Below are 27,817 nucleotides of genomic sequence, written 5' to 3'. Positions count from 1 at the left end.
CTATCAGCATGTCTGAGAACAACTTAGAATTAGAAGAGATTGACCCCAGCGTGGAATTTTTGTATAGAACAATGTGTAAGATGTTGGATTATTTGAAGTTGAAGCCATAAACTGACTCGAGTTTTATTACCTGACTTTGTTGACTTGGTCCCTAAGACTCTGACAGTTTTGTCTGCATGACCACAGCTTGCACAGGGCACATTACAATAAGAGCCGGGCAAATGTATACAACTGAGTCATACCTGGTTGCAATCATGATGTACACATCGAAAAAGGGGACGACGAATCAAGCGAGTTGCTAAAACCAATTATTTTTGTAATAGGTCACAATTTCCAATGAGTTGGTTGAATTTCTTTGTTGCAATTTTTGGTACTTGGCAACTTGCATCCCTTTAGCAACATGTTCCGACGATGAGACATGAACTTTCCTTAACTCATTATTAAAATATCTCATATTTCTTTTATTTCCACCACACTATTCACATTCAGTGTTTGTTGCTTAATAAGGACTGTACATGTATACTGAAATTATGTAATGGTAACATTAAAAAAAAATCACCTGAAATTGAGCAAATATGCCAAAAACAGGCTTACATAATGTGTCATCCACTTGTTAGGCCAGACCTAACTCTATAATCAAATCTGCCTATATAACTGAATTTGCTAGTGCTCCAGTATCTGACAAATAACAAAGTTTGTGTCACAATTGGCCTAGCAAAACTACCCAGCTTTGGAAAATTTTTGATTTGTCACAAAACTATTGGAGTTGCCTCGCTGGGAGTGGTCTGGATTGAGAGATATATACTTTTTCTTTAATTTGGTATATGATTCACTGTATATCATGGCCTGACACTGTCACCAGACTTCATCAAACATGATTAAACTGAGATTTCAATTAGTCAGACACTTATCTGGCAGTGAAATCAGACAATCAATCCTTTTGAATTAGCTTAAAACACATCTTTACATGATTTACTGTATGTCATGCCCGGAAAGTGTCTTTAACAGTTCCACTATGATGGTCTTTAAACAGAAAAGAAGAGATATGGTAATGAGTAGAGGGGAAATACTATGAAGCTATGGGAGAAAGTGGGGTAAAGAAATGAGGTAGAGAGGGGTTGTCTTTACTACCAGACCTGTTTTTTTGCTATAATTTTGAAGACAACCCCCTTGGCCCAATTAAAGCTACTTAACACTAACTTGGCACATCGCAGCAAGGGGACTGGTCAAAGCAAATAGGAAGAAGACAGGATCCTACTGATATCAATATGTTTATAATATTTTGGAAGTCCATCACAATTACTTAATAAATAGTCCCAATTGCTAGTCTAATTCTAACCTCTGGGCTGGTATTTTCACACCTGCTCTTTTTAGAAGTATTACATAGTGATTTTTATTGTGTGAGTTCATTCTCACATAGACCCCCATTTAAGTTTCATCCAACAGACTCGTGTAAGTGGTTAATTGTTAGTAAGGTGCTAGTGCTGATATGTTTTAGGCATCAATATTTAAGTCTTCATTCCATTTCTGTCTACCACTTTGTAAACTGTTGTATTCAGGAAATTGAAAATGTTGTCATAGTATTTAGTTCCCCACTTGGAACTAGAGTGGGCTATAGTTCGCGATGTGTCCGTCTGTACATCTTTCCGACTGTCCTTCCACTATCTTGTCCTGGTCCTATCTTCTAAACAACTAAATGATATAGATTCACTTTGATAAGACTGTGTTATGTATCAAAATAGGTAACTCTGAGCTACATTTTGACCTTTGACCTAAATCATAGAATCAGTTTGTCTGGGTATCATCTTCTACCCTACTTTTTACTGGATCTTCATACTTTGGTATGTGTCTGCCTTGGTGAGGTGGTGTGTCATGTATCAAAATTAGGTCACTCTGACCTATATTTTAATCTTTGAATGTACCTTATGAAACAACAAATTATTGCAATTGCCCTGATGTAGCCCTAGCTCACTGGGGCAAAACCAGTCAGCATGTATGATACAGTTAAAAGTAGATACAACACTGTTAACTTAGGAGGTCGGGTTGTGTTGTGATTGCATCTCCAGGTTAATTAATATGATGTTACAGTAACAATTTAAAAGGACGTTTCTTAAAAGGTACACTAGTCAAATGGAAAAGAATTAAGCTTTTCAATGCCATCAATTTCAAAATGATTTTACTTGTGCTGAATGGTATTGGTAATATTTCAGTTGTAAATAGCATAATGTATTTTTGTTTTTAAAAAGTTGAAAATCAACCTAGATAATAAAATTTGTCGTAAAAGTTAGCAGAATCAGTTTAGAAAATGATTAACCTTTCTCCTACTTTTAATTTTCAAAAAATGTACTTTAAGAAGAAAAAATGGTATTTTTACAAACTCGGCAAGGCAAGTTAACTTGATATTCATCACTGCAGCTTTATAAAGAGATATAGAAAGTCCCCAATTTGACACTTGTATGTGCCTCTATTTGACCAGTGCTCGTATTTGTCAACCAGTGCAAATTAAAAGAAAAGTTCATTTGTGTAACAAAAAGGATACGATTGAATTAAAATTATTTATAATAAAAGTTATGTGTTTCAAAGAGAAAGTTACTCAGGTTTTTGATGCCAGGGATTCAGAGACAATTTTCTTCATGTTCCACACTGAAAGTGGAAGGTGTATAAATTATAGGATAATATCTCGGTTTCATATAAAAAAAAAAGTAACTTCAATGTGTGTCCTCAAAGAAAATATCAAAAATAGGTAGGAAGAGGTCTTGATGAATGTTTTGTTTAGTTTGAAAATAACTCAGATTTTTGCTACCATTCATTCAGGAAAGATTACTACTTAGGGGGAAAATGGTATAAAAAGGAAAGAAAGCTTGTATACAAAGTTACAATATTGTTTTATCGTACTTATGTAATGATGTTCATATAAGAAATAAACAATTGACTTATCTTATAGAATTGATATAAATCATTAAATGACAAATGACAAAAGGATGCGATCTCAGCGATTTATTTTATTTATTTGTCACCAAAAACATAATTGTAACTTGACATCTGCAGACTCAGATTTTTTTGTTATCAAGTTATAAAGAGATAAAGGCAATGAGAGATAACACAGAGAGACAAACATATAAGTAGGGAGCATCACACCATACACCTCCAATATTCATCTAGGTCATGTAGTCCAATGCTCTGGCAGAGTTAACCGGACAACCAGACAACACTCCAGTTCTAAACTCAAGAGTTATGAGGTCAAGGCCAAAGAATACGCTTAACTACATAAATAGTTATAAGTGGAAGTAAACCATTTCTCTGTGGTTTATTTACCTCAATTGTGAATGCCAAGATAACAGTCTGTTTTATGATTTTTTTCTTTATTTATATCTTAATTTTGTTGTTGTTTCTATTCATGTTGCAGTACAAAGAGATCCAAAGAAACGAAGAGTAAAACCAGTGCAACGTCATCTCATCCAGGTTGACTTTGGAGGAGGAGACGATAGTGATGATGATAGTGACTTTGATGTAGAAAAACATCACAAAGGTTAAGTAACATTTTGGAGGTCGCTGTGAGGTGCATTTACTTCATATCTGTAATGCTTGGTCAGTAGGGAGGATTAAGTATGAAATGAATAATAGGTGACATTTGATAAATGGGCCTGCTGTTGAAAGGGGACTGAAAAGAATGTTTCCTTTTCCATCTGTTTTTAAAATTGTCAATAATTGAGAAAAAAGGTGAAATTTTGTTATTTTGACTTCTTACTGTATCATGTTTCTTAGGATCAGATGATTCTGATGCTGCAGAGTTAAGTGAGAAGGAAGACTGCAATGACGACAATGAAGAAGATGATAGCGATGAAGACGATGATAGTGATTCGTCTAGTGAAGAAGAAGAGGAATATTCCAAGGAACAGAAACACACTACAGAAAGAAATGAGATGGAGAACATGATGACCCAGTCTGGCGGTGATATTAAACAGGAAGGTGTTCCTAACACCAATGGAAATGGTGTGGTAGAGGTATATAAATCTGTAGATGTACTGAAATGTGTCATCATTCTTTTGACATCAAGACTTAATCTCTGTGTAAGCCCTTTGTGACACCTCTGCATTGTCCATTTAAGTCTCTAGTGACACCTCTACAGTGTTCATGTAAGCCCTTTCTGACATCATTACTGTGTCCATGTAAGCCCTTTGTGACAACACTACAGTTTCCATGTCGGTGATTTTTCCACCATATGTAAGTTTACCATTCAAATTACTTTTTCTCAATAACCAAAAGGCCCAAGGTGCTGATATTGGACCTGTAGCATGCTGGGATGAAGGGCTACAAAGCTTGTTAAAATGATTAATCTTAACTCACTTTTAAAGTCATAGGGATCAAATATCTTACTATCTTTAAGCAGGTTTTTAATAACCAAAAGACTTATGGTACTGATATAGGGCCTGTGACATACTGTAATCAAGGGTTACCTATTTTGTTCATGTGATTGACCTTGTTTAATTCACGTGGGCTGTTGTCCATCAGTCATCTGTTGTCAACTCTTTCCTTTTAACAACTTTTTCTCAGTAACGAATGGACCAAGTGTTTTGATATTTGGTTGATATGTTCTGCCTTGAACTAATATGCCTAGAGACATAATTTTTGGCTGGTATATTCCAAGGATGAAGGATGATAACATTTTTTAAAAGAAATTACCTTGACAAATATTTAAGGTCACAAGGTTCAAATTTTGTTATAACATTTAAATGATTTCTACTCATGAACTAATAGGCCTAGAGGCATGATATTTGGCTGGTATATATATATATATGCATATGCAGCCATATATATTTACCAGGTGAGCTCTGCAGGCCCATTGGGCCTCTTGTATTATATTGTGCATTATGTTTTACAGTCCAGCAGTATGGCCACCACCAGTGTGTTTCCGATGTATCGACACAAACAGATCCGTGTAACCATCTGTTGCGTTTGTCTCGGAGATATAAGGTATATTACTGAATAGATCAGCCACTTAGTCCCATAGCATCAGTGGCAAAAATCCTTACTCAGAGTTACATACTTTTAATGGGTATTGGGATTTAAGGAGAATCATATTAAAATGATCAGTCTTTATAGACTTTGCTGATCACATGAAATACTTAACCTATAACACAAGTGACATATTAAGGAACTTATGCAACTATGATGTATCTGTATTTGCTGCTGGGGACTTTAACCCACTTGAAAATATTGAGACAATGGAAGTCCCAATCATATGCCATAGCCATTATGCAAACCACAAGGACTACTGGTGACAAGTCCAATTTATAAGCATTAATTCCCTAGCATACCACAAGGACTGTACCGGTGACAAGTCCCATTTATAAGCATTGATTCCCTAGTATACCACAAGGACTGTACCGGTGACAAGTCCCATTTATAAGCATTGATTCCCTAGTATACCACAAGGACTGTACCAGTGACAAGTCCCATTTATAAGCATTGATTCCCTATAATAGTAACAGTGGAGATTTTCAGTTTAGCCGTATTAAGTTAGGTATGAGTTAAGCTTATGAGTATAAAGAGATGAATATAATCATGCTATAAGAGCCCAGTTACCTTTGCTCAAGGACTTACCGGTAGTCTCTTAGTCACTTTTTAATGATATGGAATCTTTTAAATCTTTAACCTTGTAATGCTTTCATGCGAATAGTATTATGAAGTGATGAAAATGCTTGAAAACTTTTGATAAGCCAAATGGTCTATCCCAATACTAGTTGACATTAGCGTCATAATCTAAACCATTGAGCCATGTATATATATATTAGGATCTCTAGAATTATACTTGCTTTTGAGGATTTCTGTCCGTTGAAAATAAAAATAATAGAAAGGAAAATATATTGGAGAATCATGATTCAATTTTAAATCTTTATTTGACAGTGAGGAAGATGATGAGATTGTGGAATGTGATAACTGTGGAGTATCTGTCCACGAAGGTAAACAACTCCCACGCATTCTTACTGTTTTGTGTCTAGAGTTTTAGACTAGCATGTTGAAACTTCATCAAATATATGTTCTGGAAAAAAGGCATTGAAAACTTGTTATCCAATATTTCCTGTCATGAAATATTTGTTTTGATGATGTAATACAGTAAAACTCACTTGTGTCGAGCGCGCTTGAATTGAATACATTGGATAAGTCAAATGTTTTGTTGTTCGGTCCAATTTTTCTCTTCATTATCCTTGTAAATTAAACACGGATGATTTGAACACTGTTGAGTCAAATAGTATGTTTGTGTTGAATATATTTTGTAGTCCATCCCTTCTAAATTCTACCAAAATTTCCTTTTTTGTGTCGAACATGCAGGTGTCACCTTGTCTCAAGTTAAATTTTTCTGGCTTCAGTGCAACTGATCAAGTGTGATTGGTCAGTCACGTCTGTGTTAACAAGCAGTATTGTAATTTTCGATCGAACATTAATCCTTGACCCTGATTTCAGAGATGAAAGTTAGATTTTATACAGAATTAGACAACCAAACTTTAAACAAGATACACTGTAGTCTGTTAATTGTAAATCTACTGTGTTTTGTTTAATTTGTTTTAGTGCACATGGCTGCCAGAAAACAAAAGAAAACAAACAAACAATTACTACCATGCAGATGCAGATTAATAAAACTACTAGTTTGTCATTAACACGTGTGTTTATAATTTTCAATACATATACTGATATACATGTACATATATACAAAGTGCAAGTTTTTTTCAAACTCTATTTTATGGTTACGCTCTAACAGTGCTGTATGTGTAAAGTTGTGCTTCAGTACAGTTGCTGCCGCCTTCACTTTTTCGTAACTCACCTCAGGAATATTAATGTTATATCAATGTAGAATGCTTATGAGTACATATTTATTGAATTTTATTTTTTACTTGTTATTCTTAAGGATATAAATCTTAGTACAATATTTGTATTTCTTACGTATCAATATCACTAATGTATTTATTAAGGTATCAATTTCACTAAGCTATGTGTATGAGAGTGGATGTGTATTCACACATTTCACATTATATTTTTTGTTTGATATTTGTACTTATAATTGTTTGTTTAAATAAGAAGATATCGTTAGTGTATGAAATTACAAAATATTTCTATTTATTTTTACTTATTCATTACTGTCACGCCATGCTATGAGACGCATATCTGTTAAACAACGGATGAAAATAGGGTCAATCTTTGATGCACAATATCTCCATTCATAGAAACACTGGATAAGTCTAATATTTCATTTAGTCCTGTCTGCTTTGACTTAAACATGTTTTATTCTGGTGCTACTTTCCTGTGCAATCTAGTTTCTGCTGCTAATTTGTGACTTTGCACTTAATATATTTAAGGTTGCTATGGTATCAGTGAGAACCAATCAAATGCGAGTACAGAATCATCAGCGAGTACAGAACCCTGGTTTTGTGATGCCTGTAAAGCTGACTGTAAACCAGTAAGTACAAAACAACAAGAAAATAAAAACTTATAAGCAGTATAGGAACTTATCAAAAGCATGAGATCAGTGAAAGTGTTGTCCTATAATGCATAACAGAATTAACTTTTTATTTCAGTCAACTTCTTCTTAATAACAGAAAGGCCCAATGTACTGATATTGGCCGTAACAAGTAGGGATGAAGGGTTACCATATTTAATAAAATTATTGACCTTCACACACTTTCAAGGTTAAAGGGGTCAAATATATGAAAATATTCAAACAGCTTTTCTGAGTAACCGAAAGACTGACAGTATTGATATAAGGCCTGCAGCATGCTGAGATAAAGTGCTACAAGGTTTGTTCAAATGATTGACCTTGACCAAGTTTCAAGGTTACATTGGTCAAATTTATGAAAATCTTCTAACAAGTTCTTGATAACTGTAAGGCCCAGGGTACTGATATTACACCTGTAACATGCTGGGATGAAGGGCTAACAAGTTTCCCCAAATGAATGACCTTGACCTATGCTATGCAGAAGGTATCATTTATAATAAATCATTCTGAATATTATTCAGTTATTCAATAACCAGAAAATTTTAGATATTGAAATTTCACCAATAGCATGCTGATATGATGGCGTCCAGGTTTGTTCAACTACACAACCTTGTTAAACTTTCAGCATCGTGAGGTAACTGTTATAAATTCTTCACAAGTTGTTGAAACTTGTTCAGTCACCTTTTAGTGTTTAATAAATTAATGTTAAATAAGAAACAGGTGAGTGATGCAGGCCAGTTGGGCATCTTGATTTTTTTTTTTTTTTTTTTTAGACATGTGAACTTTGTCCAAATCCTGGTGGGATATTCAAAGAAACAGATGCTGGGAAGTAAGTGTAATGAATTATATTGAATTAAATGGGATATGAATTAAAAGCAATACTTTCAGAAATTGAATGGACATATTATTTACAACTCCAGTTATGTTGTGATGCATTCTTGATACTCAAAGCATGGCAGTCACATTTGGTTACTACAGTAGAAGAAATTTGCATGGAAACAGCAGCAGTAATAATGACTGAAAACACAAGTATGTTGGGAAATGATCCCATTAGGGTATGTTCTTCATCTTTCAGTAAAGAATTTTTTGGGGAAAAAAAGAAAATAATTACTTCATCATGATGTTCTTTACTGTAACAATCTCATAGTTACAACAGATGATTTTTGGGCTGTAGAGCTATCATACTTGCATTATATATTCCACATTTGTACTTTCAAGAATATGCCTCAGTATTGCCAAAATAAATTTTTGGAAATAATTCAAAGTACATTTTGAGGTCATCTGAGATGAAGTCTTAAGTGACCTATTACAAATGTCTTTTGTCATTGCCTTTTATCTGGCATCGTGCCTCATAAACAATTTACATTTTCAACTTCTTCTCAATAACAAAAGATCAAGAGTGCTATATTGGGCCTGTAGCATGCTGGGATGAAAGGCTACTAAGGTTGATAAAATGATGACTTTGACCTACTTTTAAGGTCACAGATACTAAATACTGTATTTTCAGCCAATAAACCGCACCTGAGTATAAGCCTCAGGATCAGTTTTTAGGGATTTTTAAAATTTTAACAACATATAAGCTGCAACACTGTAGTTGATAATTGATATACTAGTAACAGATTAAGGAGAAAGTTTATTTAGATTGTCAGTGTATTATTTAATAAAGTTTACTGATGAATTTTGCACAAGTAATTCTTTATTTTATGTGTTTTTAAATAATGCCTGTCATTTATCAATGTTATCATCTTCCTGGTACACAGGTGGGTTCATCTGGTCTGTGCACTGTACACTCCGGGTGTGGCCTTTGGAGATGTGGACAAACTCAGCCCTGTTACTTTGTTTGAAATGCCCTACTCTAGGTGGGGTGCAAGGGTAAGTACAGAAGAAATACACCTGGTAAGATGCATGTCTAGATATAAATAACCCAATCCAGGTGATGCACTCAGGTAGGTACAAAATATCCAATCCAGGAAGAGTGCATTGGTAAGTAATCCAGGTAGGGTGCATTGTAAGTAATCCAGGTAGGATGCATTGGTAAGTAATCCAGGTAGGGTGTATTGGTAAGTAATCCAGGTAGGGTGCATTGTAAGTAATCCAGGTAGGATGCATTGGTAAGTAATCCAGGTAGGATGTATTGGTAAGTAATCCAGGTAGGGTGCATTGGTAAGTAATCCAGGTAGGGTGCATTGGTAAAGTAATCCAGGTAGGATGCATTGGTAAGTAATCCAGGTAGGATGTATTGGTAAGTAATCCAGGTAGGGTGCATTGGTAAGTAATCCAGGTAGGATGTATTGGTAAGTAATCCAGGTAGGGTGCATTGGTAAGTAATCCAGGTGGGGTGCATTGGTAAGTAATCCAGGTAGGGTGCATTGGTAAGTAATCCAGGTAGGATGCATTGGTAAGTAATCCAGGTAGGGTGCATTGGTAAGTAATCCAGGTAGGGTGCATTGGTAAGTAATCCAGGTGGGGTGCATTGGTAAGTAATCCAGGTAGGGTGCATTGTAAGTAATCCAGGTAGGGTGCATTGGTAAGTAATCCAGGTAGGGTGCATTGTAAGTAATCCAGGTAGGGTGCATTAGTAAGTAATCCAGGTAGGATGCATTGGTAAGTAATCCAGGTAGGGTGCATTGTAAGTAATCCAGGTAGGGTGCATTAGTAAGTAATCCAGGTAGGGTGCATCTAATACCAAATCAAGTAGAGATGTATAAGTAAGCACAGATTTCTTACTTATGATTTGGTGGTGCACAGGTGAATACAGAGATAACACAGCACATACCCACAAAATCAGAAGTCAGTGAGCACAGTGTATATATCCATGAGAATGACATAAATACTATCATGATTTATGGTGAAGTTGTATTTATTGGTTGGGATATTTCTGTACTTTGGGAACAGAAAGTATAACACTATATACAGACATAGTATCCTTTAGCAATGTGTGAAAAATGTGTTCAAACTAAAACTTGAAATGTTAAGATGTTTCTTATTAATATTGCTCTGTTACAGGAATGTTCGTTGTGTGAGGACGCACGGTTCAGCAGAACAGGGGTGTGCATCAGCTGTGACGCGGGCATGTGTAGGACTTACTTCCATGTCACATGGTAGGCATAGAATTCACCCTGACCATTTAATTGAAGTTTCATCAAGTGCTGTGCACAAATTTGACTTAATTATAACTTCAGCCAAAAAAATTATAATGACCAAGAGCATATTTACAAATAATAGTGATTTTAAAATGTGATATACAACTTGTAGAAGCATTAAAGTAAGCTTGTTAAAGCAGGTTGTTTATTCCCAAATATCTATCTAACAAAACAAAAACATTTTTTTACACTATTTAGATAGGATTTAGAAAAAAAAACCATTTGAGAACCAGAATTCAATTCTCTTGTATCCTGCCTATTGTATACTCGGGACAATTAAAATATCATGGAAGTAGAGAAGGGGAAAACAATCATTAGGCTATTTAGCTTTAAATGTATTTGAATGAAGAATAGCATTGCAACATGAGTATTCTTCAAGATTTTCTTTTTTTTTTTTCAAAATAAGTCCGTTTCAGAATAGGTCATATGATGAGGGCATGAGGCAGCAGTTTTGATAAATACATAGACAGGATTGTATCATTCCCTATATTGGATGTCAGGGCTTTAAAATTTCCTTCACAGAGCCCCTCTGTTTCCACACTCATATGTATGATATATAGGGGTTAACTAACAGTATATTGATATATTTCACCTGTGTGGTTTTAGTGCCCAGAAGGAAGGATTGCTGTCTGAGGCTGCTCCAGAGGAGTGCATGGTGTGTAATTCAACCAAACCTCACTGTACCGCCATATATATGATGATGTTATAAAGAAAGTTGTCATTATAGATCATAATTATGGCAGAAATATGTAAAGTACCTATACCTTCCAATTTTCTGCTGTTTTATCACTTATCAAATTTTTTTGCAAAGGTAATTGAAATGTTACAAGAAATTTCCTACTTATTCTCAATGTTGTTCACCAAATTTTATCATAATGTTGCCAAGCTTGTCAAATATCACACAAGTGCTTTCACTCACATGACATTTTTGAAAACATACTCACCAGTAGACTGTGTAGAATATTTTCTCTTTTCGCTGTGTAGTATATTCTTTTGTCTCCAATGTTTGCAGGATATTGCTGATCCTTTCTTTGCTTACTGTAAGATGCATGCTGATAAAATGATGGCACGTGCCAAACGTAGAAATTGGTTGGCGATACAGTCACATATCAAGAAACATACTGAGAAAGTAATAGAAGATGAGAAGGAAAAGGTAATTCTATGGATTCCATATTTACTTCATTGCCAAGTTGTTTCACACTTTATTCTCATTAATACTTTATAGTATCATGATGTGCTTTTTTGGTCGCATGAGACAAAGTGCCAGGGTGACATTGCGATCCCTCTTTTGTCCGGCATCGTGCGTTGTTCATCATAAACTTTTTAATTTTTTTACTTTTGTTAATACCATGATGCACTGTTTGATATTATATTACTTTTAATATCAATGTTTTCTTAAGTCACCAATTTTTGGACACGTGATATTATGATTTTTAGTCAATTTTCTTATTGGCCATAAAATGGTAATGCACAGTGCTAGAATCAAGAGTGTATATCACACTTTCAATAAAATCATCGATTAATTTCTTCACCCAAAGCCCATACCTGGTTTATTTTTCTGTCATTTTTATTTCAGTATGTCGATAGCAGATAATCACTATGTACAAAGAAATATTCATACAATAAATAATGGTTATTTCAATTTTCTTGGCAATTTTTCAGACACGATTCGACAGAAAGCTGAACAGACATAGACAAAAATACAGAATATCTAAGTTCAAGCGGCCGCCATCATGGGGTAAGATATTGAATACTCAGACTTGTATCATTTAAGGCAACAAAGCTTGTTCAAATCAATGAAATACCTTGAGTGCTTAGCCCATATTCAAGATTACATGGATGGTTGTGTGGTAATATTCAAACAATTTTATCTCAAGAAATCTTGATATTTAGTCAGTTGCAGGGATATCAGATTCCTTGTTATATAACTTCACTTACAAATTTCCAGCAGGGACTCTGGTATATGATTGAAAAGTTTGGTCATTTATGATAATTTAAAATACCGTATCAAATTACTAAGGCAGTTCAGTTCTTAAGTATTGAGCACCTATCTCAAGGGACTCATAAAAATGGCTATGTGTGTGTTCAGTTCCAACACAGAAGTTGGTGAGGTACCTAACATCCAGTCCATCCTGTGTGAAGAAGATGTTGAGGAAGGCCGAGCTAATGGGCATTATTACTCAGGTACAACATGTCGCAGAGGAAAAACAAGAGATGAGGAAAAAGACGCATATATCTCCAGCCTTGTCAGTCGAATTCATCAGTTACTACCTTGGTGTGTATACAAAACATAGAAAAGCACAGGGCAGAATAATAATTATAAATAATAAAATGCTTAATACTGTACGATTAATCATATTTTATCATTATTTCAACTTCACTTTTAATAATGAAATGAAAATATAATTGATACACATGGAGAGTATTCAAAGACTTCTTCACTGATAAATAGTAATATACTGTGATGAAGCAAGAACACTTATGAGAATAGAAATCGGTGTCATGGAAATTGCATTTCAAAATTTCTCTAATTATCCTTGCTTAACATCGTCATTTCATCAGAAAGTAAACATATTTCATAATTTACTATTTAGCTAATTGGTTATTATCTTATTCTTACAAAAACAAAAACATTTCTCATTTCACTAGTGATGATTGGGAGGTTTTATATTACAGAGAGGAATAGCAAGATTGAAAACATCAAAAGGAACATAGCAGAGAATGTAACTCAGAATAATGCATTACAGAAACAAGAGAATGTTTTACGTCTACAGTATGATCAGGTAAGTACACACACAGAACAATATATATTACAGAAACAGGAGAATGTTCTACGTCTACAGTATGATCAGGTAAGTACACACACAGAACAATATATACTACAGAAACAGGAGAATGTTCTACGTCTACAGTATGATCAGGTAAGTACACACACAGAACAATATATACTACAGAAACAGGAGAATGTTCTACGTCTACAGTATGATCAGGTAAGTACACACACAGAACAATATATACTACAGAAACAGGAGAATGTTCTACGTCTACAGTATGATCAGGTAAGTACACACACAGAACAATATATACTACAGAAACAGGAGAATGTGCTACATCTACAGTACAACCGGGTACGTATACACAGAACAATATATACTACAGACACAGGAGAATGTTCTACATCTACAGTACAACCAGGTACGTATACACAGAACAATATATACTACAGAAACAGGAGAATGTTCTACATCTACAGTACAACCAGGTACGTATACACAGAACAATATATACTACAGAAACAGGAGAATGTTCTACATCTACAGTACAACCGGGTACGTATACACAGAGAACAATATATACTACAGAAACAGGAGAATGTTCTACATCTACAGTACAACCAGGTACGTATACACAGAACAATATATACTACAGAAACAGGAGAATGTTCTACATCTACAGTACAACCAGGTACGTATACACAGAACAATATATACCACAGAACAACCAGGTACAGAACAATATATACCGGTAGAATGTGCTACATCTACAGTACAACCAGGTATGTATACACAGAACAATATATACTACAGAAACAGGAGATGTTCTACATCTACACTACAACCGGGTATGTATACACAGAACAATATATACTACAGAAACAGGAGAATGTTCTACATCTACAGTATGATCAGGTACGTATACACAGAACAATATATACTACAGACACAGGAGAATGTTCTACATCTACAGTACAACCAGGTTAATTTGATGTACATACTGTATCAACAGGAGAATTTACTATGTACAACCAGGTATATTTCATAAAGAACAGTATTTCCAAAACCAGAAATTTCTTGTGATCTTTTCATGTTATAAATACTATTTATTTAATGAATAAATTAACTTCATTATTCTATTTTGGACAGCTGCTTGCCGATGTGGACAGACTAAAGGACCATTCACAGAGACTAAAAGTAGAGGGAGGAAACATGTACAACATGCTTACTGACATGACAATAAAGGTTAGAGATATAGAGGACTAATGTTAATTACAGAAAAAAAAATTATGGATGAATGTTTTAGGAAAACACAAAAGAAAACATGAATAAATGAAAAGTTTCAGGACTTAAAAACTGACAGTAAGACTATTAATAGTCTAAAAACAAATAAATTTGGTTTTTTTTTTCTGATTTCACTTGAAAATGTTTCCTGATATATTCACATAAAATTACATTTGACTTAAAGGCAGTGTCTTTGCAAATTGAATACTTAAAATGTTCACTATTCCCAAGTGATTGATGAGTATTAGTTTGCAATCCATTGGTCTGATATTTCTCTTAATTTCTCTCAAATTCAACTGCCAAATTTTGTAATATTAAGCTACGGTTTCGTCAAAAAATATTTCTTATATGTTTGCTTAAAATTATATATGATGTAATGGCTTTGTATATGCAAATCAAGTGTTCAAATGTTAATGTGTTTGGAACAGGAATAGAGTATAGGTTTGCAGTCTTTCTGGCAGTTCAACACTCTGTGTGTCAACATTTCTCTTAAATGTTTGTCAGTTTCACCTGCCAATTTTTTTGTTTTTGAGTGTAATAAGATCAAATTTTGTACCATGCTTGTTGGAATAGTTGGTCTGATTCATAGACAGTTTATTGCTGTATTTATGCAGCAATTTGCCCATGCCTGTTAATAATTCAGTCCATTTCTATAGATGTTCAATACAATTACAAACAAATGATTTATCCTTGTACTGTAATAACTCTCTAACTTTTAAATCAAAATTGAAATGTTGACCCCCTGGTGACCAGTAAGATTTAAAGACTGTACCTGGTCTGTCATAACTTTCTACTAAATCTCAGTAACTGCATCTATCATTGTCTGTTATCACCTTCAGCCTCTCACTATGCCTGAGATGTTTAACACCAAGCGGGCCCCAGTCAAGACCCCAACCAGGCAGGATAGTGTCCCCTGTGCTTCACCTCCTGCCATCATCAACCAGTAAGTAACAATCCCCAATTATGGGTTGCTTATACCTTTCTGCCTGTTTTTCCTTCCCAAAAGAATTCTGTGCTTAGAAAACTATTAAATACTTGTAAGTATATATTTTATGAATGAAATGAAGTTAAGAGCTAAGTTTCACAGAGGGACCAGAATTTTAATATCCTACTCCTTTGGTTGGAATGATTTGATTTTGCCCAAATTTAGTCTGAACATTGTTGAAAAAAGGGGAATCAATTATGCATGAATGGTAGGTCTCAGCACCCTTGGGCCTTGGGGGCAGGAGCCAATAGGGGTGAATGAGTGAATTCTCTAAAGTCTTACTCCTCCTGTAGGAATGATTCCATTTTGCCCAAATTTGGTCTCAAGTTTTGTTCGGTGAAGGGTAATCAATTTAGAATAATCCATGAGTCTTGGCCCCCTTTGGGAGTAGAGGCGAGGCACGAGATAGAGCTAATTCTTTAAAATTCTACTCCTCCTATAGGAAAGATTGGATTTTGCTCAAATTTTGGTTGGAAGCATTGTTAGTTGAAGGGGAATCAAGTTTAAATGGTAGTTATCGGCCCCACTGGGTCCTGAGGGATTGTGCCCAATAGAGGGAATAGAGTAAATATTTTAAAATCCTACTCCTATAGGAATGAATGAATATTTCCCAAATTTAGTCTGAAGTATTCTTCGGTGAAGAGAATTAGTTTTGTACAAACAATGGATTTCAGCCCCCAGGGGTAGGAGGGATTGGGTCAATTTGGGAAATAGAGCGAATACCTTAAAATCCTACTTCTCCATCAGGAATGATTAGATATCACCCAGATTTGGTCAAAAGTATTCTTTGGTGAAGAGGAAGAATATTTGTGTAAGGATTCGTTTTCAGTTCCTTGGGGGCCTTTGAGGTGGGGCCCAAATGGGGAATTTTTTTTTTAATCTTACACCTCTTATGAGATTAATGGATATTGTCCAAATTTGATGTGAAGAATCCTTGGGTGAAGGGGACAAAGTCCGGTATAAATGGTGCATCCTGGCCCCCAAGGCAGGAGGATAGGGCCCAATAGGGGAAATGTAAGTTCTTAAAAGTCCTTTCACCATTCAAGGATATTGTCCACGTTTGGTCTGAAGCAATGTTCATTAATAATTAATCTGACCCCTATTCGATGATTATATCAGAAATTGTTTATCAAATTTGAAATCCTTTATCAAATGACTAATTTAGCTTAATTAGCCAGGTGAGTAATGCAGAACCCTTGGGCATCTTGTATTTTTTAAATTTCATATTGCATATAAAGAATGATAATTTGTTTTAGAACTTAATACTATTAATGCTACAAACAAAGAATGTTGGTTGCACTAAACATCTATATTTGATTTAGTGTCTGTGAAAAATCAAGTCCTAAATAGAACCTCCATGTGAATTCATGTTGCTAAAAAATACTTGTGTTCAGATAAATTTCTAAAAGAAATCTCTTTGTTGTATCAGGCAACTATTGTAAAGTGATGAAAAACCTTATGAAATTGATATCCTATTTACCTGACAGGTGTGCAGTAATATTGATATCCTATTTACCTGCTAAATGTGCAGTTACGTTAATGATGTCCTGTTTACCTAACAGATGTGCAGTAATATTGATGTCCTATTTTCTTGGCAATTGTGCAGTAATGTTAATGATATCCTATTTACCTGACAGGTGTGCTGTATGTAAGCAGTCCTGTAACCCACACCTGCTGGTCAGGTGTGACCTATGTAAGAAGTACTACCACCTGGGCTGTCTAGAACCACCACTCACTCGTATGCCAAAGAAGACCAAGCTGATGGGCTGGTAAGTTGGAGGTAGCAGAGCATCAGCTATGGTATTTACAAAGTCTTTGCCCCCAAAACTCCCATCTTCCTGCATCTAGAATACAAAGACAAAGCAAATGTGAACTTGTTAAAAACATTCAGGACTTTTCAGAATCTGATATGTTGCTGGCTATATTCTTCCATATCCAGGCACTTAGACAATTAACATCACTAACAGTCTGATTCCAATTCTGGTCACCAAACAAACTATTAACATTGCAGTCTGTCCGCCTCCATATCTGGTCACTAAACAAACTGTAAACATTAGTGGCCTTCTGCCTCCATATCTGGTCACAAAACAGGTTATTAACATTACTGTTTGTCTGCCTCCATATATGGTCACTAAACAGGTTACTAACATTACTGTTTGTCTGCCTCGAAATCTGGTCACTAAACAAACTATAAACATTACTGGCCCTCTGCCTCCATATCTGGTCACTAAACAGGTTATTAACATTACTGTTTGTCTGCCTCAAAATCTGGTCACTAAACAGGTTATTAACATTACTGTTTGTCTGCCTCCATATCTGGTCACTAAACAGGTTATTAACATTGCCGTCTGTCCGCCTCCATATCTGGTCACTGAACAAGGTTTTGTTAACATTACTGGCCCTCTGCCGCCATATCTGGTCACTAAAAAAACTACAATTAAACCCTGTTGTAATGCCACCTGTTAAACCGTCAGACCCCCATACTGCCATCAATTTGATATTAACAGATATCCCTCAGCTTTAATACACCTGTTGTGCTGCCAAACCAACAACTGACACCTGCAATAGCATTCCCAAAACAAATGATTCTGTTAACATTTATTTTTATCTTGTTAAATACTGCCAAATAGAGTCAAGTACAGGTAATTGTTATTTGTAAATTGTATTGTTACAAGTGAATGCCTTGAGTGGACAAATCAGGTAGTCATTGGTATGATTGACATGTGGGCCTGTGCACATGAAATTGCGGAGCTATGACTAGACTCCCTCTGACAACAACTAGTCATCTACAGCCACTAGATGCTGTGATTATCCAAAGTTTTAAGAAGAATTACAACATCGACATAAACATAGCCCTACCCCCTACTATTTCCGGTTTTTAGATTTTTTAACACGGAACACTCTACAACAGAGTCAGATATTCAAAAATGTTTATCTTTACAGAATATAATGGAGACCATAGACAAACTAATGAAAGACAATCATTTTCAATGATTTCTTTTGTAAGATCTAACATTATCTCATTTGAAGTATTGGGGAATGTGAGTAAATGATCCAGTTCACGCACATTGTACACATGTATTTGATTTGTGACACTTCAATAAAAAACATTTTTTCGTTTGTTAATTTGTCATAATAGATCATAGTCTAAAAGGAAAGTATTCCAATGTTATTTTTAGAATACATGTACACTGTACTGCAAACTGGTGAATCAAGATGATCACAGATGGTGTGTGAACTCCCAAGGTCAAACTGTAAATCTGATATATTGCCAAATTCATTATACTGCTAAAATCACGAAGACCAGGCGTTATAATGAGGTTTGACTGTATTAACATTACTGTTCGTTTGCCTACATATCTTGTCACTGAACAAGCTATTCTTAACATCACTGGCCATCTGCATGCGTCCATATCTGGTTCCAAAACAAACTATTAACAATACTGGCCCTCTGGCTCCATATCTGGTCACTAACAAATTGTTAACATTTCTGTCCATCTGCCTCTATATCTGGTCCCTAAAATCTACACAATATAAAAATTGAATAAGTGTTTATTGTTGACAGGCAATGTTCAGAATGTGATAACTCCAGTAGTGGTCCCGAGGAGGGAAGTACAGAGGATATGAATGCTCCACGCCGCCTCAGAGAGAAAATCAAAGAACCATTCAAATGGTCACCTGACCTCAAATATGAATTTGAAAAGGTACAAAGAAAGTCTTGAGAAAAATTCTTATTATTTGAAGAGATTTTATCCTGTTTGTAAAGAGATTTTTTTTGTTCTATTGTAGATAAATGTTTTGTTATACTGCCAAGTTGTCCTCTTGAATAAGCCTGAAAGTCTTCATCCTAATAGACACCTCATGTCCAAAATTGCCCTTGCACATTCTTCAGCTAAGTAAAAGAGAGAGTAAAAAAATATCCTGTTCTGTGTGATTGTGTCATTGCATGAGAAGCATTGTTACTTCTGTATTTTGGTAACTGAACATATGATTGACATGCTGGAAATGAATAAGCACTAATAGTTATGGGGTGGCTTTACAGGATGAATATTGCAAATGCTGAATTTGACCTTCAAACGAAATTTGAAAATTCTGTTTAGTTACCATCAAAGTATAGCATGAAGGGAGGGGCCAAGAAAGGAAGGCAGAAGAAAAGAGTAAATAAGGAGGATATTCCAGCTGTGGACAGTCCATCCACTGGTAAAGTGGATACATCAGACACTCCAGGCACAAAGGTAAGGCACAGTGGACCTTTTAAAGATTACCTGGGTATGTAATGGAAAATGCCAGTGAAAAGAGACCTCACAACTTCTTCAGGTTGTGAAGTATTGTGGGAGAATCAATTTACTGTAAACATATGAAATAATCTGCTGCAATGAAACATAAAATTATAGTGCATGATACCTTTCTCACAAAATAGAACAAGGATGATTTTGTGCATTCATAATAATTGCTGTATAAACAACACATACAATTAGGGTGCAAAGCTTTTACCATGAAAAGTGCTATAATAAGGGTACAGTGATAATTGCATTCATAATATATAGATACATGAATGAGGTATTAGTATCCGCTGTTCCACGCAGTTGGTGAGAAAGAAAGATCAAGACAAGATCCATCTGTCTGTTCATCTGTACAGATTTAGAAGTTTTATATAAAGACAGTTCTAGTGATTTAGTAAGTAAATCAGAGTAAATGTTAGAACATGGATCAATTCCGTCAGTAATGATGCTGAAAAAAATGCAAAAAGTCTTCTGTGCAAGACGATGTGCCTTTCTTTTGTATAGTATGCTACATTGTAACAATGTTTATTATTCTGACTTCCTTATTCAATGTGTACTATTATCGAAACATAAGCATTAGATTGTAATCAATTAGGAATTATGGTTTCCAGGGTTTAATCTCTATCAGTAAATTTTCATTAATTATACCTCCACCCCATCACTAAGCCCATTTGTTGAAAGCTTAATGTATATAATATATACACCTACACAAATTTAGTGTACATTTACACCATAGTATCAAACCATCAAGTTTTACAAGGGTTTTGATTTTGGTGGTCATCAGTCAAGATTTCTGCTAAATGGTTACCCTTGAATGCTTTTGAAATAAGAACCTTGTGTACAAGATGCCTTATATACCTTGGAAAAGATTTGGGTTCATATTCACACTATTACATTCTACACCAGATTTGATTTTGGTTGTCATCAGTCAAAGTTAAAGGTCAGTTGTCAAAAAATTACCAGTGGGAGTAGGCAGTATGTCTTTGTGATCCCCTGTTTTCTTGGTGATTATTTCATTTCGCTTTAAATTCAGGCTGAACCAGCACCAGATACATCATTCAAGCTTAGTCAGCCCCCACCAGCCAAGAAACAGAGAGGAGGAAAAGAGGAACAGTTTCGTGAAGAGTTGATGTGTGCAGTGTGTAATGGTTTGGGAGATTACACCAACACAGTTAGGTAAGATATGACGTAATCAAGGACAGTTGATGTGTGCAGTGTAATGGTTTGGGAGATTACACCAACACAGTTAGGTAAGATATGACTTAATCAAGGACAGTTGATGTGTGTAGTGTGTAATGGTTTGGGAGATTACACCAACACAGTTAGGTAAGATATGACTTGATCAAGGACAGTTGATGTGTGTAGTGTGTAATGGTTTGGGAGATTACACCAACACAGTTAGGTAAGATATGACTTAATCAAGGACAGTTGATGTGTGTAGTGTGTAATGGTTTGGGAGATTACACCAACACAGTTAGGTAAGATATGACTTATTCAAGGATAGTTGATGTGTGTAGTGTGTAATGGTTTGGGAGATTACACCAACACAGTTAGGTAAGATATGACTTAATCAAGGACAGTTGATGTGTGTAGTGTGTAATGGTTTGGGAGATTACACCAACACAGTAAGGTGAGATATGACTTGATCAAGGACAGTTGATGTGTGTAGTGTGTAATGGTTTGGGAGATTACACCAACACAGTTAGGTAAGATATGACTTATTCAAGGATAGTTGATGTGTGTAGTGTGTAATGGTTTGGGAGATTACACCAACACAGTTAGGTAAGATATGACTTAATCAAGGACAGTTGATGTGTGTAGTGTGTAATGGTTTGGGAGATTACACCAACACAGTTAGGTAAGATATGACTTAATCAAGGACAGTTGATGTGTGTAGTGTGTAATGGTTTGGGAGATTACACCAACACAGTTAGGTAAGATATGACTTAATCAAGGACAGTTGATGTGTGTAGTGTGTAATGGTTTGGGAGATTACACCAACACAGTAAGGTGAGATATGACTTAATCAAGGACAGTTGATGTGTGTAGTGTGTAATGGTTTGGGAGATTACACCAACACAGTAAGGTGAGATATGACTTAATCAAGGACAGTTGATGTGTGTAGTGTGTAATGGTTTGGGAGATTACACCAACACAGTAAGGTGAGATATGACTTAATCAAGGACAGTTGATGTGTGCAATGTGTAATGGTTTGGGAGATTACACCAACACAGTTAGGTGAGATATGACTTAATCAAGGACAGTTGATGTGTGTAGTGTGTAATGGTTTGGGAGATTACACCAACACAGTTAGGTAAGATATGACTTAATCAAGGACAGTTGATGTGTGTAGTGTGTAATGGTTTGGGAGATTACACCAACACAGTTAGGTGAGATATGACTTAATCAAGGACAGTTGATGTTTGACATTGTGTGTAATGGTCTCTGTATAAAATCTGACATCCAACACAGTAAAAATGTGACATCCATCTCTGACAAAATGTAATCAATTAAATGTGACATCCAGTCTCTGTATTAAATGTGACATCCAATTTCTGTGTAAAGTGTGGCATTCAGTCTCTGTATAAAATGTGACATCCAGTCTCAGTATTAAATGTGACATCCAATCTCTCTGTAAAATGTGGCATTCAGTCTCTTTATTAAATGTGACATCCAATATCTGTGTATTAAATGTGACATTCAGTCTATAAAATGTGACATTCAGTTTCTGTATAAAATGTGACATCCAGTCTTTGTATAAAATGTGACATCACTTGATAATTCAGATTGATAGGCAGTTATATATGACAAAATGATATACTTTACATATGTAAAACCTAAAGTTTTAGATATGAACATAAAGCATTGAATGTACATGAATATTTGACAGCTGTGACGAGTGTAAGCTTAGTTACCATTTTGGATGCTTGGATCCACCGGCCAAAAAGTCACCCAAACAGCGTGGATACTCCTGGCACTGTGAAGCGTGTGACCCCACAGATCATTCGGTAATTCTTTTCATCTTATTAATAATGTTTTACAGAATCTGAAGGAAAAGTTTAGTTGAAGTTGAGATGTGTGGTTCAACACTCCCTTCCCATGGTGGTTTTTGTTTTTCAGGAAGCTGAGAAACAGAACAGTCTTGTGATGTCATCGTTTTGTCGTGAGGCATGATAATTTACTCTTATTATTCTGGACGGCAATGGGTCTCTTGTGTGTCTACAAGTAGACCCTGTCTTAAAATACCTTGATGATAAACCCAATAAACCGAAAAAATGATATTTCTTTCAAAACTATTGTACTCAAGTATTGTATGACACTTCATTCTCACCACAGTATATTATAGATAAGTGTGCTCCATCTTAAACATCTATGTGGGATAACTATCCCACATGTTGTCCCTGTACCATTTATGTATGAGTTAGTCTGTGTGGGGAATTCTTTTGAAAGCATATCACCTGTAATAGAGATCCTCATCTCAGACAGTCAAAAGTAATTAATCCTGAGATGTAAAGATTTAAATAACAACATTTAACTAACATGTCTTTTACGACATAAAAAGTTAAAAAAATTCCTGCATTTGTGTAACACTTAGCTGTAGCCTCGTCCTTATTGTAGAAAGTGCTCTCATCAGACTAATGTACCAAACTAAAGGGATGACTGAGCTATTGGGATACCGCATTGTCTGTCCGTCCATCATCTGTAGTATGTCATCTGTCGTCTGTAAACTTTTTCTACTAAATGCTACTAGTCATGAACAACTGAGGAGATTTTTTACCAAATATTTGGTCAGAAGCATCCTTAGAAATTACAAATTTGGTCCAAATCATGTTTAGGTGAAGATGAATAGATATTGTATAAACAATAGGTCTCACCCTACAGGGACAGGAGGAGCATGGCTCAATAGGGGAAATAGAGCATGTTCTTTAAAATCAGTGGGAATGATTAGATTTTGTCCAAATTTGGTCAGAAGCACCTTTAGGTGAATTAGAATCAAGTATGTATAAATCATGGATCTCTGTCCCCTAGGGCAGGAGGGAGGGGCTCAATAGGGGAAATGTGTTTGAAAACAGTCTAGATTCCAATCCCATAACCATATATGGCACTGCTGGGCACAATGAGATGAAGACAATCATGATGTAAAAATTGGCACTGGGGTCTGGCCTGAACCCGAGGGACTTTTTTCTTTGTTATATTTTTCAAACTTGATATACCCACCCTTTAATCATATCTGGCATCAAAAAATACAATTATGTTGTTAGAATTAGCCCTTGGGTCTGGCCTCATCCCCAGAGACTTAGTTTCTTTGTTATTATATCTTTGAAGCTCTATTTAGATCTCAACCCCATAAGCATATATAGCAATGTTGGGGCTCAAGAGATGAATACAATCATGATGTAAGAATTGGCTAGGTGATGTGGTTCCTGCGATTGTGAGTTCAAGGCCTGGACAGGACACAAGTATAAAACTGTCCTCCTTCGTTAATTGTTACAGTGTCAAAAATATAGATAAATTAACACAACGCATTATATACAGTAATGTTGATCTGAAGGCTTAGAATTATAAGTGTACCCAAGTTTGATGTGTGTTGTATGTACAATTCATATCCATTTATGTATTAACATTGCGATCCAGGTGTTAATATCATGCAAGTAGATAATTTGCCACTTTGAATTAACACAATGCATCAGATACAGTAATGTTGATCCGAAGGTTCCAGATTTGAATTACCTGTTGCAATTGTAAATGATCATTGAAGTAATAATGACAGTATGGACAAGTGAATTGAATGTATGTGTAGTTAAAATTTCATTAAGTTCCTAATTCTGCGTTTTTCTTTTTAAAATTGATGCTGATTATCAGTTCTAGTCCGGAAGTAGAAATTCTAATTCTATGGGGCCAGTTGACGAATCTGACAAAGTTTGTGAATAGTTATTACCTTGACCTATATTCAAGGTCACTGGAGTCAAATTTGTTAAAACATTTAAATGACTTCTTTTCGTGAATTTGGAGGCCGACAGGCAAAGTATTTGGCTGATATGGTTGTAGGATGCTGCTTGGCAAAGTTTGCGAAAAGATATGACCTTGACTTATGTTCAAGGTCACAGGGGTTGAATTTGCTGGTATATATATATTTACCCTTTGAGCACTGTAGACAGCTTCTTGTCTTATTTTGATATTTAACAATTCCTTATTTAGAGTGTGGATGAGATGTAGCAGTAGACTAATTTCCTCAGAGTGTGACATGCAATTGTTTTCAGTGTGATCACAGATACGCTCAGGGTCTACAGTGTAACTTATACTGAGATTGATGTAAAACGTTTTTAATATTTTAAAACCACCTTTGTGTTTGTTTTATGTTCTTTGTATGTGAGGTAAGTTATGTAACTATTTTGTATTTGTTTTATGTTCTTTGTATGTGAGGTAAGTTATGTAATATTTGTATCTTGGTAAACAGACAAATTGTCTGGAAAATTTGACAAACTTGTCCATACTGTCATTATTACTTCATTGATTATATATCTGTTCCAGTAATACACATCCAACAAACATTTGTTTGTTTGGATCCAGTACAAATATTGGACTATACAGGTGATAATACTTATTAGGTTCTATATATATATAGTTACTTGGCATCAAGAGATGAACACATCTGCTATGTAAGAATTTACTCTTGGGTTTGTCACAAATCAAGAGACGTTATTTCTGGGTCATATTTTCTATATAGTTGATATACCAACCTGAAAACCATATAAACTGGGAATCAACAGAGAAAGACAGTAATGATATCAGAATTTATCCATTTGTCTTGTCCCAGCAAAGGAGTTAAGGGACTGATCTTTAATTTGGAAATATTTGAAATATTCAACCTATCAGCATGTATAACATTGCTGGGCTTTAAGATCCAGGTGAGTGATACAGGCCCTATGGACCTCTTGTTCTTCCATTGTGGGGGTAGGGGTGGGGGAAATGTAGGTTACATAAATCCTCTATGGTGTCTGTCCATCTTTTGCCATTTGTGATATTGACTGTTTCAGGATGAAGAGGAAGAGGAAATGGATGATGACAGTGCCGTCAAAAATGATGAGAAATGATGGAAAATTAATGTGGTGCTTTATGTGATTCAAAAAGCCAATGACAATTTATCTTTTTAAACATTAAACAAATCCTTCTTAACTGAATGAGATTTAGGTGCTTTGAAATGTAAACATTTTGAAAGAGTTAAAATTCTCTTCACATCACCGCTTAATTTTGCTTATCTAAATCAGACTTATGTTACACGGGTGTGCATATTCTTATTTCAAGGTGAATGATATATGGGTGTGCATATTCTTATTTCAAGGTGAATGATAGACAGGTGGGCATGTTCTTATTTCAAGATGAATGATAGACAGGTGTGCATATTCTTATTTCAAGGTGAATGATATACGGGTGTGCATATTCTTATTTCAAGGTGAATGATACACAGGTGTTTGTTTTCTTATTTCAATATGAATGATACATAGGTGTGCGTATTGTTATTTCAAGGTGAATGATACACGGGTGTACAGATTCTTATTACAAGGTGAATGAGTTGTGCTGTCATTTGTTCAATATCTACATGTCAAAATTTCAGCTATCTCTGATCTTCAGAGTTAAATGAATAATTTAATCTTTAAAACCTATTCAGGAAAAAATTGCTTTAAAATGTTAAGAAGTTCTGACTTGAAATTCAAATTCTTTGAGAACCATAACAGTATTGTACCCTTAGACATATGCTAAACATCATTTTGAAGATACCTTTAACATGTCCACAAAGTGTTAAGGTTAGTTAATGTAGATTAATTTAGCTACTTGTATATTATCCCCTAAATCAATTATCCATGAATAAGTGATTTTTTAGAGGGAAAAAAAGTGCCCACAAAAAGATATGATTTTACAGTAAGATAGTTCAGAAACTACCACCCACTCTGTCCTACCTCTCAGTCCCATTTCTTTTTTGTTTTACCACTGATCATCCTGCCTCAAAATATATTAAAACAATTTTTGTTTGAGAATATATGAAACGTTGTGCAATTATCATTTTCTAAAATCCCAATATTACACAGGGCATTTATTTTATGAAACAATATGGTTCTGATGTACAGAAGAATTATATGCTTATCAGGTCAGTAAATTGTACAATGTTGTAGAATGTTTGATCCATGTAACAGATTATAGGTGTATATGCCAGTTGCTAAAAATTAATCTTGATCAAGTGTTCAGTTATTGATGTTGTATTCCTGAATTATACATGAAAAAGCAATTATGTCATGTTGAAACAAGACTGTTTGGTTTTCTTTTTATTATTATTATTGTACTTGCTCGTTACCTGCTGTATATATTACTTGTGCAATAAATATTAATAATTGTGAATTATTGAGATTGTTTACTTGCTGGATGTTCATACCCCTACCATCAGCAATAGTATATACATAGTAGGTAATAAAGCTCACCATCATCAGATGGTGGGCTAATCAGATCGCTCTGCGTCTGTGGTCCATCCGACTGTCCATAAACAATTTTTGATATCGCTATTTCTTGAGAAGTCCTGGATGGATCTTTCTCACATTGTATATGTAGGTTACACTTGGTCTCTAGTTGCGCAAATGTAATTTTGTTTCTGATCAAAAAGACAAAATGGCCGACACACAGCCATCTTGGATTTTAACTACGAAAGTTTGTAATTGCTATTTCTTGAGAAGTACTGGATAGATCTCTCTCAAATTTCATATGTAAGTTCCCTTGTCCTTAATTGTGCCTATTTAATTTTGGGTATGATCAGAAAAAACAAAATGGCTGAAAGTTGGCCATCTTGGTTATCACTATTTCTTGAG

The 27,817-nt window shown here is 35.1% G+C and overlaps 1 protein-coding gene across 1 annotated transcript; it reads left to right on the top strand.

The window, feature by feature from the left end:
- Positions 1–27,356, top strand: LOC132548924 (PHD finger protein 14-like). The gene is made up of 22 exons (XM_060212824.1): positions 1–75; positions 3,407–3,529; positions 3,766–4,004; positions 4,883–4,974; positions 5,908–5,963; positions 7,356–7,456; positions 8,266–8,321; positions 9,253–9,364; positions 10,499–10,593; positions 11,242–11,290; positions 11,648–11,788; positions 12,298–12,373; positions 12,725–12,910; positions 13,312–13,418; positions 14,559–14,654; positions 15,533–15,636; positions 17,316–17,447; positions 19,244–19,382; positions 19,779–19,913; positions 20,995–21,137; positions 22,852–22,969; positions 26,000–27,356. Exons 1-22 carry the CDS (start codon positions 9–11, stop codon positions 26,054–26,056), a joined length of 2,424 nt encoding a protein of 807 aa, XP_060068807.1. The 5' UTR covers positions 1–8; the 3' UTR covers positions 26,057–27,356.
- The last annotated feature ends 461 nt before the right edge of the window (positions 27,357–27,817 follow it).

The sequence above is a fragment of the Ylistrum balloti genome, unplaced genomic scaffold (genome assembly GCF_031769215.1).
Source record: "Ylistrum balloti isolate Yb309-2 unplaced genomic scaffold, AGI_CSIRO_Ybal_v1 Utg370036, whole genome shotgun sequence".
Lineage (NCBI taxonomy): Eukaryota > Metazoa > Mollusca > Bivalvia > Pectinida > Pectinidae > Ylistrum > Ylistrum balloti.
This window is presented reverse-complemented; position numbering and strand designations above follow the sequence as displayed.

What these genes read in the sequence shown, in the direction of transcription:
- LOC132548924 (XM_060212824.1), top strand. Translation starts at nt 9, where the DNA reads ATGTCTGAGAACAACTTAGAATTAGAAGAGATTGACCCCAGCGTGGAA. An exon ending in TGGAGTATCTGTCCACGAAG is followed by an intron (nt 5,964 to 7,355) that starts GTAAACAACTCC and finishes AATATATTTAAG; the next exon opens with GTTGCTATGGTATCAGTGAG. An exon ending in AAGACCAAGCTGATGGGCTG is followed by an intron (nt 17,448 to 19,243) that starts GTAAGTTGGAGG and finishes TATTGTTGACAG; the next exon opens with GCAATGTTCAGAATGTGATA.